Source organism: Mya arenaria, chromosome 2, assembly GCF_026914265.1.
Source record: "Mya arenaria isolate MELC-2E11 chromosome 2, ASM2691426v1".
In the NCBI taxonomy this organism is placed as follows: domain Eukaryota; kingdom Metazoa; phylum Mollusca; class Bivalvia; order Myida; family Myidae; genus Mya; species Mya arenaria.
This window is the reverse complement of record NC_069123.1, coordinates 2,547,067-2,562,904: the sequence shown is the minus strand read 5'-3', so window position 1 is coordinate 2,562,904 and position 15,838 is coordinate 2,547,067. Positions and strand designations below refer to the sequence as shown.

The following is a 15,838-nucleotide window of genomic DNA, read 5'->3' as shown; positions in this document are numbered from 1 at the left end:
GTTTATAACCTATTATATATTACATATTTTATGAAGGAACATTAATTTAATTTTGTAGAAGTGATTTCACAACTAGGCTTGTGAAGGCCAACCATTGACAAACACATACCGGATCGTGTTTTTTTAACAATGAAATGTTAGTATTGTTTGCAGTCAAATTACATGAGAACTCAGATCTATTTTTCTTATCTTTAAAAATCATTATTCGGATCTCTTCGGTCATTTTCCATCATAAGTAACCTCGGGTGTATGCCGACAAATCAGTAGAAGTTGTTTGTAAATTGTAAATAATATTATTGATAAAATCTACTATTTTACGCGTATGTTTATATGAACGTTTAAATTGTTTGCCTTTGAATTTTATTATTGCAATTTGCAAACACAATTACGATTCCCAAGAGTTAAGTTATTCAGTTTAAGTGCTTAATTGAAATTACTACGCGATTACTTGCAGCTTACATGTAATTAAATGTTAATCATCCGAGGTTGCTTTCGATTTAAAATGGTCGAGGAATTCCGAATGTATTTAACACAACTATTACCCAACTAAAAGAGGGCGTTGCGCACAGTAGCTAATTAAAGGCTTTGATGAAAACACAGATAACATGTAGTGTAGAGTATTTCATTGTAGAGGTGGTGTGATATCGTTGAGTTGAAATGATGAATTTAATTGCCGGCTTCTTTATGTAAACTTATAAGCTAGAGAGAAAATACGGAAGTTAATACTATAGTATAGTGATATGTATTCATGAAACAACATACCAAATGCGAAATAATTTTTGGCAATTTATCATTCGACCTTATGGGTCACCTTTAATGTCAATGATACAATGGAAACTGAAGAGATACGCCCTGACGAAGACCCTGCTTAAACACACACAGATAATGCGTAACAGAAAATGAATAAGTCAACAATTTAAATGAATTATAATAAAATATCCTTGTCATCCACCTTGTTTCATATTAATGAAACAATGCTTTGAGGTTGAACTTTATTCATCGAGTATGTGTTACCTTACTGGATCTATTTTGTAATGGTTTTAAGAGGTTTGTAAAATATTCACTTTTTGAAGAACATCATGACATACAGTTAACAAATTAGGGAGAGGTATATACAGAACGTTGAGTCAAGTGCTGAACATATCATTGAAAAGATCACCTACAACCAGCAGTTATATGTTATCGTTAAAGTTGAGCAGACAGAGGAATTAGGAATTAAAATTACATGAATTGAATGTAAGGTTTGTTAAAATTCACCCACTTCAGTAATCCAAGACAATTTATAAACCCATTCGCATAAAATAATATACTTGCAATTGTTAGCAAAATACTGATCAGAGATTTGATAATTTTGAATAGTCAAACTCACGAAAACTTCCTTAATCAGTGGAAAGTAAGTTATGTTTGTCTTTAGTCGCTACAAAAGGACTCAAACAGATCATAAGGAGAACTTTTCATCTACCAAATGTATTCCTGCCTAGCGTTTATATACAAACTGAAAGTCTTCCCTCACGTTTCCACACAAAGAAACTGATTCTTTCATTAGAAATAGGAAGAAAAAACATCCGTGGAAATCAGCAATCAAGGAAATAATATACATTGTTATTTAAGGCACCTGAACACTAAATATCTTTAACCAACTACAGTCAGTCGAATACTACACTTTGTTAAGTCAACATGCACTTACAACACAGTACCTGTACGCTTCTGTGTTTGACCATTTGCAATGTGGTCATCATCATTGGACAATGTAGCGCAAGGGACACTGTTGACAATGCGAGTACATGCCGCATTGGAATTTTGAAGGAAATGATGGAAAACGCAACGATATCGGCGATAGAGAAATACTTTGCTCGAACCCAAACCACAACGTCCTCTCCTGTTGCGTCACTTCCCCGCGATTGCCTAGACGTGTTGGGTGAGGGAAAGATTGTCTCAGACCTATATCCTGTTTACCCTGACGGAACGGAAACGAACGGGTTTGACGTCCGATGCGACATGGACACAGGCGCAGGTGGGTGGACTTTAATTCAACGCAGGGTGTCTGACACGGATTTTTACAAATCATGGAATGAGTACAAAGAAGGATTTGGTGACTTACATACCAATTTCTGGCTAGGAAATGATAACATTGTCGCCTTATGTCGAAGTGTGTCGTGTGAGTTAAGAATTGATATGCAAATTGGCGACTCAAGGCGCTATGCAGAATACGGCTATTTTGCAATGGAAGATGAAGACAGAAACTACAAGCTCCATGTCAGTGAATACACAGGAACAGCAGGGAATGCGTTTGCATCTCGTCAAAATAATCAAAACTTCAGCACATACGACCGAGACAACGATGCTTACAGTGGCAACTGTGCACAGCTATATCACGGAGCATGGTGGTACGACGCCTGCCACGTCTCCAACCTCAACGGTGACTATGGGAACACGGCATACGCTAAAGGTCTAACTTGGAATCCTTGGACCGGCTACTACGCCTCGCTATCAATGACTGAAATGAAAGTTCGCCGGGTTCCAGAAAAATAATGTAAATAATTGCACCGATGAGGAGACGCGCTGTATTAACAAACTTTTATATTTTTCTTAACACAATACCAATTTTGAATAAAATAATTGATATAAAGTGTGTTTAAATTGTTGTTTTGATCGTTAAGTCAAGTGTTTTGTTTCTTATAATCATCATCATTATAATAATCATAATACTAATGATTGTATTTGAAATACTTACCAATTGAAATATTACTTCATGAACATAATTAGAATATTGTTCATATTATTAATTAAACTCATTGACACAAGTTAAAATATGAAATATATACTTCCAAAGAGCTAGTTTTAGTATTATATTATGTTAAACACTATCTTACAAAATATGCAGTTTGTTGTTAAGTGTGTGTTTCCGATATATAATAATTGTATGTTTATAACAAGTACAAATTACATGTATAACACATTGATAAATTATTAAAGATTTTGTATAAATACTAATGTAAGTACAAGCTTCCTTTAAGACATGTATGACATTTTAGTATAATTTAATAACGTTGTATGAAATTATGGATGGAACTATGCTTATTTTAATACCATGTTACATATTTAATTAAAAGGTGAGTGGGTAGACATTTGTGTTGTTATTATTATTTCAGCGTCGATGCCTGAACATGTAATAGGTTATTGTGATACTTCCCCAGGACTATGACGGAATATAAAATACCAAATTTCCAACATACAGTTTGCTAACAAATATCAATTTAAATTGCATACTTTTCTCCATAGAATAATGCTATTTTTCGAACAATTGTACACTCGTTTTTTTTTTATCAAAGCCATGTTTGTGTGTACAAAGCTGGTCGCATTTGTTTTTCATGTATTTGCCAATGTGTTCTTGACTTGAATTGTCACAAAAGACCCACGTTTGTTTACGAAAATTAGGCCTGTTGTGAAACCGGTTGTCCTTTTTCTGACTAAGGACTAGAACTTGATTTTAGTTTCAAGAGGTTTGTGAAGTTAGCGCGTAGATCGTAGGTCGTACATAACTGACAAAAAATTGGTCGACCTAGATCGTAGATCGACAATGTAGGAACATAAAAAAAAATGTTGACCTGGGCTATAGATCGTAGCTCGACCAAATAAAACAACACGCAAATATTGTTGACCTGGATTGTAAATTGTAGATCGACATTGTAACGAACGACTGATGATGCACGATCTATGAGCTACATGTCAATTTCACACACCTGATTCAAGACGCACTGGAACGATGTTTTATTTTCCTTTCAAACGCTCGTTTTCGCTGTTTCCGATCATAATGAAAAGCTGTTTGTAAAATGATCCCTCTTTTACTTCCTTCCCTTTGCGTCGTTTAAATCACCCTGCGATTTTATCAATAGGTTGAATAGATCCCCACCATCTGATCAAAATAAAACATATTACTTTCTCACATGAAGTGATTGAATAAAATGTGCGATCCGAAGCGAAACAGGATATAAAATGGCTCGTTCTCCTTTCAATGGAAAACATTTGTGAAACAATACAGTTTAATACCAGCCCAACAATAATGCTTGTATTAAGGATTATCTTTGTGTACCGTAAATTATTGATAAAATAGTATCAATTGGACCATTCCTCTTCACCATTGATATATTCGATCCATTTGAACATTAAAATGTTGATTAGCCGATCGTACTATACATGTGAAGATATATCGATCCATCGATTACAGGCTAGTTTGATTGATGATCGATTCATTGATGGGTTGATGCTACTTTGATCGGATGCTTGCCTAACAATTAAAGGTTTGATTGATATTTTTGATTATTTACGAATTGACCATGGATTACCAGAACATAAATTTTATTCGACTTGAGCATAAATTACTCCTCGTCACAGTATAGAAACAAAAAATGGCATTTTCACTTCTTGATTGACAAAAAGTTGGTTTTATCCTTATGTATGTTTGACATAGTATCATCTAATTTTCCAGTGCTTTAATTTGCATACTTACCTATAGCAATAAATGTACTAACTATGCTCACCATACATCAACTAGTTTCAAATCTACCTCCTCCACCCCCCTCAAAAACACACAAAAACAAAACGAAAGAAAACAAATAAACAGACTTAAATCTAAATTTTTACGAAGGTCTTATACTGGATTCATCGAAAATTATTTTGTTTAAAATTGGAATTTTCAGCAACATACCTTTACATTTAAAATGTCGCATTTTACAATGTCCAGATAAAAAACAGGTGTCTGGCACAGGATTGCAATTAACATTACTTTCTGCAGCCAATTGTATAAACAGATTTACCCAGGGTGATATTTTACCGGCGGTAATTTTTCTGGTAAATTGGCGGTAAGCAATTGTATAAAACAAAACTAAGATTTTACCAAGCTATTTACCGCGGTAATATTTACCCTCCTCCAAGAGGTGGGTAAATTGATTTACCGTCTCAGTTACCAGAATCAAGATGGCCGACCAGACATAAACAAGCGCTCGATTCACAACTCATTTTGTCGATTTTAAAGACAAATTGAAACTTCGTGAATAGAAAACTGTTCCATTTCATCCATATCAATAGAAGACAGGAATACAGAGGTAAGAAATCGCCAATAACCACTGTGTAAACAAATAAATGCTTTGGAAATATTTCAACGAACAAGTTTCATGTACAAAAACGGTGACACAAGAAATCTTCAGTTTAAGAATGTATTTACCTTGTTTCGCGTTTAAATAATTCCAAAATCTTTCAAAATTAAATGCAAATGGTTCGAGACCAACACTTGATTGCAGGTCTCGATCTTACTTTGTTGAAATGTATCCCACTTTGCACACATTTTGAGTATTTTGCACATAAATATTTACAATCAAATTGAACCGCCTGTAAACATTCAACAATAAATGACAGCTATGACGTCATTTTCTATGAAAAATAACTCAGTCTATAGTCTATTTCTACAGTTTTCTTTTATATAGAGAGGCACACAATTGGGTGGTTGCTAACCAAAATACTGTAAAGTGCATTGATAATAAAAAGGTTCACTGTATATTTGACAAACACAACAGCTGTGGTATGACAACATACCCAAGTATGTTACTTTGAGTTTGTTAAAATGTATATAAATTATACCAGTACTGTGACATATACAGTTCTATGATAAACATGTTTATGTTCAATTGTACACAACCATTTCATAATTGTGATAATGAATAAAAATAATCATTTTAGGCTTTTCATCAGCGAAAGCCAGCAGAGCCAGTGTGATGTTAGAACATTTAACAGGCACATGATTAAAGACACCAAGAGCAGTGAGGTAATAATAAGATGATTTTTTCTTCTGTAAATTATCAGTACCCCCCCCCCCCCCGAAAAAAAAAAGTGCATGATTTCATATCTGCGCCAAATATTCATTAATCAGCCATTTAAGATATGAAGCTGATTTTCACAGACAACATAATTTTAATGATAACAAAATATTTTTTTTTTTTTTAGATTGCTACCAGTGGAGGACTAAGGTTATATGACAAATGTGCCGTCAAAAAACATCACAAAATGAACTTCATGGAGCCGCTAGTGTATTATATTCTGTTTAACATTGCTGATTCTGGTTATTGGTCTCTTCATAAGAATTGACTTTGATTTTGAATTTAAGACCATTTATAGTTTAATGAAAATAGAAAATAAATGTTACACTCCTTGTATATTGACTTTATGCTCCTGTAAAATGGAAATATGGTGACTATTTGAGTAAGTACTTTTAACACTTAAATTTGACATCCACAATGAGACTGCTTAGTTTTTAAATAGTTAAAAAATACTATTAAATAGTGCTGACAATAACTGAAGAGATCATGTTTTTTTCTATTTTAAACAGAAACAATGATGACATAAATAAGCAGACACTAAAAATAATTTCATTAAGTTAATTATACATGATTGCACTTTTAGTGCCAAGTTGAGACTACTGCAAGCCTATTGGTAGGAACATAATCATACAAATATATATATACTACAAACAAGATCAAAGAAAAAGATTCAAGATCATTTGGTCATTAATAATAAGCATAACTGATATATTATACAAATGTCGCATGTAGTTTAATAATCTTATGAATTTTCAAAGTGGTTGGATGCAGCATTTAATAAATGGAATTCTTCAAGAAATGACATTTCACATAGGAGATATAGAAAAGATCATGACTTAATACACTTATAATATGTGATTGTATTGACACTAAAAGAATCAGTGGTGTTTGCTAACATATATTCTTAATTTAAGCAATAATTCAGTTTAAAATATAATAATGGACTCACAGCTTTAATTAAGAAATACATGGAATACTGAAAAAATGGTACATATTAGATTAAATTATGAATTATTCAACACTTTAATGAGAATCAATTCTATAAAAGGCAGTGCATCATTTCTATGACAAGTTGAAACTGACTATAAATTCCTTAGGTGTCAGCGTGAAAAAAACGGACGATGCCATTAAATTTTATTCAAAGATATTTTTTTGTAATTTGTGTAAGCAAGTATAATTTCTTGTCAGTTAATATCTGTTGTTTTTTTAATTATTCAGATATGTTGTGTCATTATGACTTGCATATCATTGCAATAGTGTTCACATTTTTCTGGGTATTCGTTAACCGTTTTATATGAAGTAAAGAGAAACACCTCTGAATTCAGAATAAACCTACCCCTTAAAGTGTTGCATGTGTTTTATTGATCAGCCACGGGAGTAGCTCTAGAGGTAATTTTCTTCCTTTATTAGGCCTATCTTGGAGTATGCAGATGATATCTTGGATAATTGTACACAATACGAAAAAGACGAACTGGATAAAATACAAAACTAATGTGCAAGTATAGTTACTGGTTGTACTAGACTTGTTTCTCTGCACTTACTACACATTGAATCCGGTTGGGATACGTTAAGTACTAGACGAGAGAAACACAAACTTCTGTTCTTCTTAAAAATTGAAAATGGTTATACGCCAGATTACTTGTCGGTTTTGGTTCTCCAGACAGTAGGACAAGCTTCATTAAGAACACTTAGAAATTCATCCAATATATCTAGTTTCCGAGCCCGCACATCTTTGAATATGAATTCATTCCTCCCTTCTAGAATATCTGCATGGAATTCTCTACCAGTAGACGCAAAGGCTGTAAACAATTTCACTGGTTTTAAATCAAACCTCTATTCTGATAAGCCCAAAACTCTTTTTTACGAGAAACACTGGCTTAGGTCCTGCACACTTGCCTACGCAACGATTGTAGTTCCCTAAATCACCATCTCTATGCTAAAAAATATTATTCCTTCAAAATATTCAGGTGTGTTAGAAAAGAGACTACATACCACTATCTTTTTATTTGTCCTCTTTTGACTGAACAAAGACAAAATATGTTAACTTCTATTCAATCTCTAACTGAAGTTACCCACCGTTCCTTACTATATGGTGATGACACACTGACTGAAGAGCAAAATAATACTCTGTTTGATGCAGTTCGTCGTTTTATTTATTTGTCGAAAAGATTTGAAAGCTAGTGATCGACTCAAACCAGCAAGACTTACACATGTTTTACTATGCCTCTCTTTCTCTTCTTCTTCGTTCTTTCTCATACTATATTATTTTTCTACTCCAATGCAGTTGATTGATTGATTTAGAATAAAGTGTTTTCTTCTTTAGTTAAGGTTGTTGCATTTAAAGACTCTCATTCAATTATCTAAATTGTAAACATTATTTAATAAGAGCTTGCGTATTAATATATTTATAACTCCATCGCTAGTATCCGCTTCAAATGCTAATTGTATTTTATCATAACAAGGAAATGGAACTCTATTAGTTTATTTCTACCGTTCCAATCCTGAAATTTGATTATGCATCTGTATTGAAATGTTGATGAACTTTGCTCAATAAAATACTTTTAAACCAAACAAACGGCCGGTACACATAACCAATTGCGAGAAACGATTGCATGATAAGTGCATATAAAGAGAAGCCTTGTCACGTCGAGAAATAGTTGTCAAAGATCAATAAAAAAATCATTATAATACAAAATGCATATACGATTTTGTCTTAACCATCGTATAATACTTAGATTGTAAAAATATCAGGACACATATAACTGTATATGAACAAAAACACCGCGCGAAGCTTAGCGGAGTAAATATGTCATTTGAGTCCGGGTATGTATCTACCGACGGTTAGTCAGATGCCATAAATACAAGACACCAGAAGCTTTAAGAGACACTACCTAAAACTTAATTGCTCGATTGAGGATGGTATGACTTGACAGTAGCTAAGAGATCGATAAGGGCGATAAATGGACTCATGGCAGAGGTCTAGGGTGGTCAAGGGCGAAGACAATGGCGCTTTTGAGCAAATAGCTCATTTAACGTGAAACCTGTCGCTGACCTATACAGATGTCCGACGGGGAAGCGGCTCGATTCATGGCGAACAATACAACAACACACAAACAGAACACGATACTTGTCGAAGCATTGTTTGCCTACATGTTATACATGGATTGTTTAGCATTAGAGGATTTTAGAAAATTATTTGCAAAGCGTTGGTATTTAATTTATGAATATTTCAGATATCTTATTCCTTTTCTTTGAAACAAATCCTGATATTACATGTTCATTTTGCACTGTTTTAATCAAAGGATTGCTAACAGCATGCATGTGCTAATTGTGCAATATTTGGCCTTTGCATAATTCCTTTGTACAATACTCGGGAGTGACATTATCATTATTTTTATTCTCATTGTATGCGTCGGTGCGCAGTAAAGAACCAGACGATTGTAAATATGTGCAGTGAGCTTTCAATGGTTATTATGCGTTCAGAATCATTAGTAGCTTCGGAGAAAGAATTAATGCAATTGTCTTTTAATCATAACATGCAGGAATACGTTTCCTCTTTGATCTTGATATTTGCCGGTAAGGTATACGTTCAATAGTAAATGTTGCTGCATTCACTTGTGTTTGAGTCGGACTAAAATAAACTTTTTTTTAATTGACAGGTCATCTATATTTAAAAGATACATTTATATTGTATCTGTTGTGTAAACAGGAAGAAATCTTTGGCTGCAAATTCATTTTTAATATTATTAGCATCGTAATGCAGCTACAATCTTGGCGTAACCAACTTCGGCAGTAGCAGAAACCGTAAAGGGAAATGATTAAGCTGACAGATAAACTTCCGAAGTAGCCATCTACAGTGTTGGCATAACCAACAATGGCAGTAGCAGAAACCGTCGAGGCAAATGATTTAGCTGACAGATAAACTTCTGAAGTAGCCATCTACAGTGTTTGCATTACCAACTACGGCAGTAGCAGAAACCGTAAAGGCAAATGATTTAGCTGACAGATAAACTTCCGAAGTAGCCATCTACAGTGTTGGCATAACCAACAATGGCAGTAGCAGAAACCGTAGATGCAAATGATTTAACTGACAGATAAACTTCCGAAGTAGCCATCTACAGTTTTGGCATAACCAACAATGGCAGTAGCAGAAACCGTCGAGGCAAATGATTTAGCTGACAGATAAAACTTCTGAAGTAGCCATCTACAATGTTGGCATAACCAACAATGGCAGTAGCAGAAACCGTAGATGCAAATGATTTAACTGACAGATAAACTTCCGAAGTAGCCATCTACAGTGTTTGCATTACCAACTACGGCAGTAGCAGAAACCGTAAAGGCAAATGATTTAGCTGACAGATAAACTTCCGAAGTAGACATCTACAGTGTTGGCATAACCAACAATGGCAGTAGCAGAAACCGTAGATGCAAATGATTTAGCTGACAGATAAACTTCCGAAGTAGACATCTACAGTGTTGGCATAACCAACAATGGCAGTAGCAGAAACCGTCGAGGCAAATGATTTAACTGACAGATAAACTTCCGAAGTAGCCATCTACAGTGTTGGCATAACCAACAATGGCAGTAGCAGAAACCGTCGAGGCAAATGATTTAGCTGACAGATAAACTTCCGAAGTAGCCATCTACAGTGTTTGCCTTACCAACTACGGCAGTAGCAGAAACCGTAAAGGCGAATGATTAAGCTGACAGATAATTTTCCGAAGTGGCCATTTACAGTGTTGACATAACCAACAATGGCAGTAGCAGAAACCGTAGATGCAAATGATTTAACTGACAGATAAACTTCCGAAGTAGATATCTACAGTGTTGGCATTACCACCTACAGCAGTAGCAGAAACCGTAAAGGAGAATGATTAAGCTGACATATAATTTTCCGAAGTGGCCAGCTACAGTGTTGGCATAGCCAACAATGGCAGTAGCAGATACCAGAAAGGCAAATGATTAAGCTGACAGATAAATTTCCGGGGTAGCGAGCTACAATGTTGGTGTAACCAAATACGGCAGTAACAGAAACCGTAAAGGCAAATGATTAAGCTGACAGATACACTTTTGAAGTAGCCATCTACAGTGTTGGCATAACCAACTACGGCAGTAGCAGAAACCGTAAGGCAAATGATTAAGCTGACAGATAAACTTCCGAAGTAGCCATCTACAGTGTTGGCATAACCAACAATAGCAGTAGTAGAAATCGTAAAGGCAAATGATTAAGCTGACAGATACACTTTTGAAGTAGCCAGCTACAGTGTTGGCGTAAAATACAACGGCAGTAGCAGAAACCGTTAAGCCAACTGCTTAAAATGACGGATTGATTTTCTACGTAGCCAGATATTTGATGTTTAGTACTTTTGTTTCGTCATGAAACATTCAGAATAGGCCGAAACCTATACCCTGATCTAAATTTTAGACTCCTTCAATGTATTCTTCATCCAAGTTGATTGTTATGTACATGTATCTGTTATAGAAGTCATCAAATATTAATGATGTCTTGTTTTACTACGTCCAATATAATCGCGCCGCTTATTCAATTTTCTTCACGACAGTTAGTACAAAACATTATATAAATATTTGATTTCCTAAGGAAAACCATAATTTGATCAAGTGAAAAGGGAAATAGATTTGCTGATTCATTGGTGTGAAACAGTAAAATTCCCTTAAAAGATATTTTGTAAATGTATTTGTATTAAACAAGGCAATTGTTACATGTTTTAAGATAGACTTGGGTGGTATAGCAATTTAATTTTGATGAGGGTATGGTTTGTTTGTTGTGTTTTTATTTGTGTATGTGGTGTAAGTTTGTTTTGGGCGTTCGTATTTGTGTATGTGATGTTTGAATGTTTGTGTCTGTAGTTCGTATTTGTGTATGTGATGTTTGAATGTTTGTGTCTATAGTTCGTATTTGTGTATGTGATGTTTGAATGTTTGTGTCTATAGTTCGTATTTGTGTATGTGATGTTTGCATGTTTGTGTCTATAGTTCGTATTTGTGTATGTGATGTTTGAATGTTTGTGTCTATAGTTCGTATTCGTGAATGTGATGTTTGAATGATTGTGTCTATAGTTCGTATTTGTGTATGTGATGTTTGCATGTTTGTGTCTATAGTTCGTATTTGTGTATGTGATGTTTGAATGTTTGTGTCTATAGTTCGTATTCGTGTATGTGATGTTTGAATGATTGTGTCTATAGTTCGTATTTGTGTATGTGATGTTTGAATGTTTGCGTCTATAGTTCGTATTTGTGTATGTGATGTTTGAATGATTGTGTCTATAGTTCGTATTTGTGTATGTGATGTCTGAATGTTTGTGTCTATAGTTCGTATTTGTGTATGTGATGTTTGAATGTTTGTGTCTATAGTTCGTATTTGTGTATGTGATGTTTGCATGTTTGTGTCTATAGTTCGTATTTGTGTATGTGATGTTTGAATGTTTGTGTCTATAGTTCGTATTCGTGTATGTGATGTTTGAATGATTGTGTCTATAGTTCGTATTTGTGTATGTGATGTTTGCATGTTTGTGTCTATAGTTCGTATTTGTGTATGTGATGTTTGAATGTTTGTGTCTATAGTTCGTATTCGTGTATGTGATGTTTGAATGATTGTGTCTATAGTTCGTATTTGTGTATGTGATGTTTGAATGTTTGCGTCTATAGTTCGTATTTGTGTATGTGATGTTTGAATGATTGTGTCTATAGTTCGTATTTGTGTATGTGATGTCTGAATGTTTGTGTCTATAGTTCGTATTTGTGTATGTGATGTTTGAATGTTTGTGTCTATAGTTCGTATTTGTGTATGTGATGTCTGAATGTTTGTGTCTATAGTTCGTATTTGTGTATGTGATGTTTGAATGTTTGTGTCTATAGTTCGTATTTGTGTATGTGATGTTTGAATGTTTGTGTCTATAGTTCGTATTTGTGCATGTGATGTTTGTGTTTATAGTTCGTATTTGTGTATGTGATGTTTGAATGTTTGTGTCTATAGTTCGTATTTGTGTATGTGATGTTTGAATGTTTGTGTCTATAGTTAGTATTTGTGTATGTGATGTTTGAATGTTTGTGTCTATAGTTCGTATTTGTGTATGTGATGTTTGAATGTTTGTGTCTATAGTTCGTATTTGTGTATGTGATGTTTGAATGTTTGTGTCTATAGTTCGTATTTGTGTATGTGATGTTTGAATGTTTGTGTCTATAGTTCGTATTTGTGTATGTGATGTTTGAATGTTTGTGTCTATAGTTCGTATTTGTGTATGTGATGTTTGAATGTTTGTGTCTATAGTTCATATTTGTGTATGTGATGTTTGAATGTTTGTTGTCGTTTGGACCTTGCTTTTTGCCCAAAACAAAGGGTTTGATTTCTTCGAGTTTTTTTACCTGTCCCTGTACTTTTCATTGGTTATGATTAATGAAACTAGTTGCAGAAAAGTGATTTATGACTTAATAAATTGGTGAACACGAGGCATTTTTCTGTTGATTTCAACACACTTGTTTATGGATAACAGACAAAACGTTGTAATCATTTCTGCTACTTTACAACTTTTTGTAATATGCATTTTGTTCAGCTTAATTTGTTCCAAAGACGCCCACATATAGCCGTGAGTTTTTTTTTATTTAAGGTTTTGAATAAAAACAAGCTATAAACTTTTATTGGTTATTGAAGCGGTTTGTTCCAGTCGTGTGTTTCTCGTTTCAACCCAACTCAAACTTCGTTTTATTAATAATCAGATTAAATAAATAGACATAATAAACAACAACATAAATAGAGTATATATAAAAAGCAAATTCATTATTGGTAATCGGGGGCAGTTATTTTGGACATTATGCAGGAATCATATCAGAAGTTTATATACGCTAAGTAATAACCATATTTACATGTACATTAAAGGCTCTGTTTGGTTAAGTGAAGTTTTTTAATAACTTTGTGAGTGCATAATTTAGATTAATTTTACCGGTAGTTTTGTTTTAATCTTGGATCAAACATTGTCTTAAACAATGACATATATTGTAAAAACCTTAAAATTATGTATATGACTGACTCGTAATAAATTGCCCAATGAAATAATCAAAAACTGTCAATGCGCGAACAGTGCGTATTGTATATTTTCATTCATGTGAAAATGCTAAGATATTTAATAAAACAGAATACGAACATTTAAAGACAAACCGGCATGCTTTGTCATAAATTAATGAATAAAAACCGAAACTGTTTTCAGGGATTTAATGTGAAAACCCCAAAAAATGAACTTTGTTTAAGGCATCCAGTAAAATACATCTTAAAATTGCACAGTTACTTTAAGTAATGCAAACCAGATCGTATAATTTTCCTAAAGACTACGTTTATATTAAAATTTATATTTGTGTACTTTTTATAACGTTGGCCATCGTGGATAAAACAATTATTTACTGATCAAAATTGTTTAAGACACTAGCATAAAACAACAAGACAATATTAGGATTAAGGCTTTTTAATGGCAACAATAAATGAACATTTTACATAACAATTATTCGTATGACATCACCAAGTCTAGTCTGTTGTTTACAATCAAGATTGTTTTTGTTGTTACCAACAGAGGCACGTGTTCTCCCATTTAAAGCCTCATTTATCTCTTATCTTCTGCTGTTTACGAAAGATTTTATTGAGAATCCAATAGCCTTGTGTTTGAAGATTGCATTTCGCCACAAATGCTCACCATGTCTGAAAAAAACACCATTAATAATCGAAAATGTAGTAGGTTGAATTGAATGGTCGTTCTGAAAAGCAACAAGAATTCAAATGTTTTCATCTTATCTTCTCGTATATACGAGAATAATTAGTAAAAATATGAATCGCTAGCTTTTAGGTAGATCGTCGTAAATACATTAAAATTAGTTGACCAGGGTCGGAGATCGTATCTCGTTTATGGTATACAATTTTTGTATAATATTTTTTTTATCCGCAGATTATTTTTTGGTGAGTGTGCACATGCAAAATAATTCATTGGTCAACAGTCATTATTGGATAAATATTGACCAATAAACCTACATTTCGACTAATTTTAACTTACCAATTGAATTAACCGTTTTTGCACAGTATGCTGCAATGTATTCATTTCATCTTGATTGTACTCGTAAATGATGCACGTCTCTTACAGTCAGTTCTCGAATTCGACCCCATTTATCTACACTTAGTCGATACCAGAAAATATTGCATGATATGGGTTAATTAGGAATTCTTGTCACGTCGAGAAATATTTGTAAAGTATAGAATAATCGCATGGTAAAAGAAACTTCATTTACGATTAAGTCTTAAATCACGTATTATCGGGTCTGCAAAATCTTCCAATGGCGCACTGTGATCAGAAACAGCGCGCGAGGTTTAGCGGGGTGTAAATCTGTCATTTTGTGTCCGGCTTTATAGACGGAATACCACGCATAGTGTTTGTCTGATGCCGGATGCTCAACAGTGAAAATTAAAATAATTGTGCAGGGAACTGGGTATTTGTTGAGTTCTAGTAGAGGCATTGTTCGCCTGCAAGTTATACCTGGACTGCTAATCATCAGAGAATGTTAAAAAGGTATTTCGGATAGCATTGGTAAATATTTTCATTAACCTTAGAACGGAATAATATGTGCTTTTTAGAACTGTTTTAAGGGTGACATTTACATTTTAATGCAATTATTGCTAATAGAATCTGTGCACGTATTGTGCAAACCAACAAACAGGAGTGGGAGTAGTTTACAGTAAACACAACCCACTGAAGGTAATGATCAAATGCTCTGCAACACGAAACAGTATTTTAGTCGTTAAATCGGATGCCATTGGTGCAACAGCCTTGTCAAGATTGAGAAATAATACTGAATTAAACAATACAATTGTTTCATCATTCATGCTTAAAGATAGCTAACTGATGATTTCTTTATTATAATTATAATGTTTTGAAACAGATTGACAATATAATTATGGCATCGGTGATTT

General features: G+C 33.8%; 1 protein-coding gene across 1 annotated transcript; it reads left to right on the top strand.

Annotated features, from left to right (window-relative positions):
- The first annotated feature begins 991 nt into the window (after window positions 1-991).
- LOC128244284 (techylectin-like protein) lies at window positions 992-3,126 on the top strand. Its single transcript, XM_052962303.1, has one exon. The coding sequence runs from the start codon at window positions 1,678-1,680 to the stop codon at window positions 2,530-2,532; it is 855 nt and encodes a 284-aa protein (XP_052818263.1). The 5' UTR covers window positions 992-1,677; the 3' UTR covers window positions 2,533-3,126.
- Window positions 3,127-15,838: the final 12,712 nt, after the last annotated feature.

Excerpts from the sequence above, each read along its gene's own strand:
- LOC128244284 (XM_052962303.1), top strand. The coding sequence starts at position 1,678 with ATGCACTTACAACACAGTACCTGTACGCTTCTGTGTTTGACCATTTGC.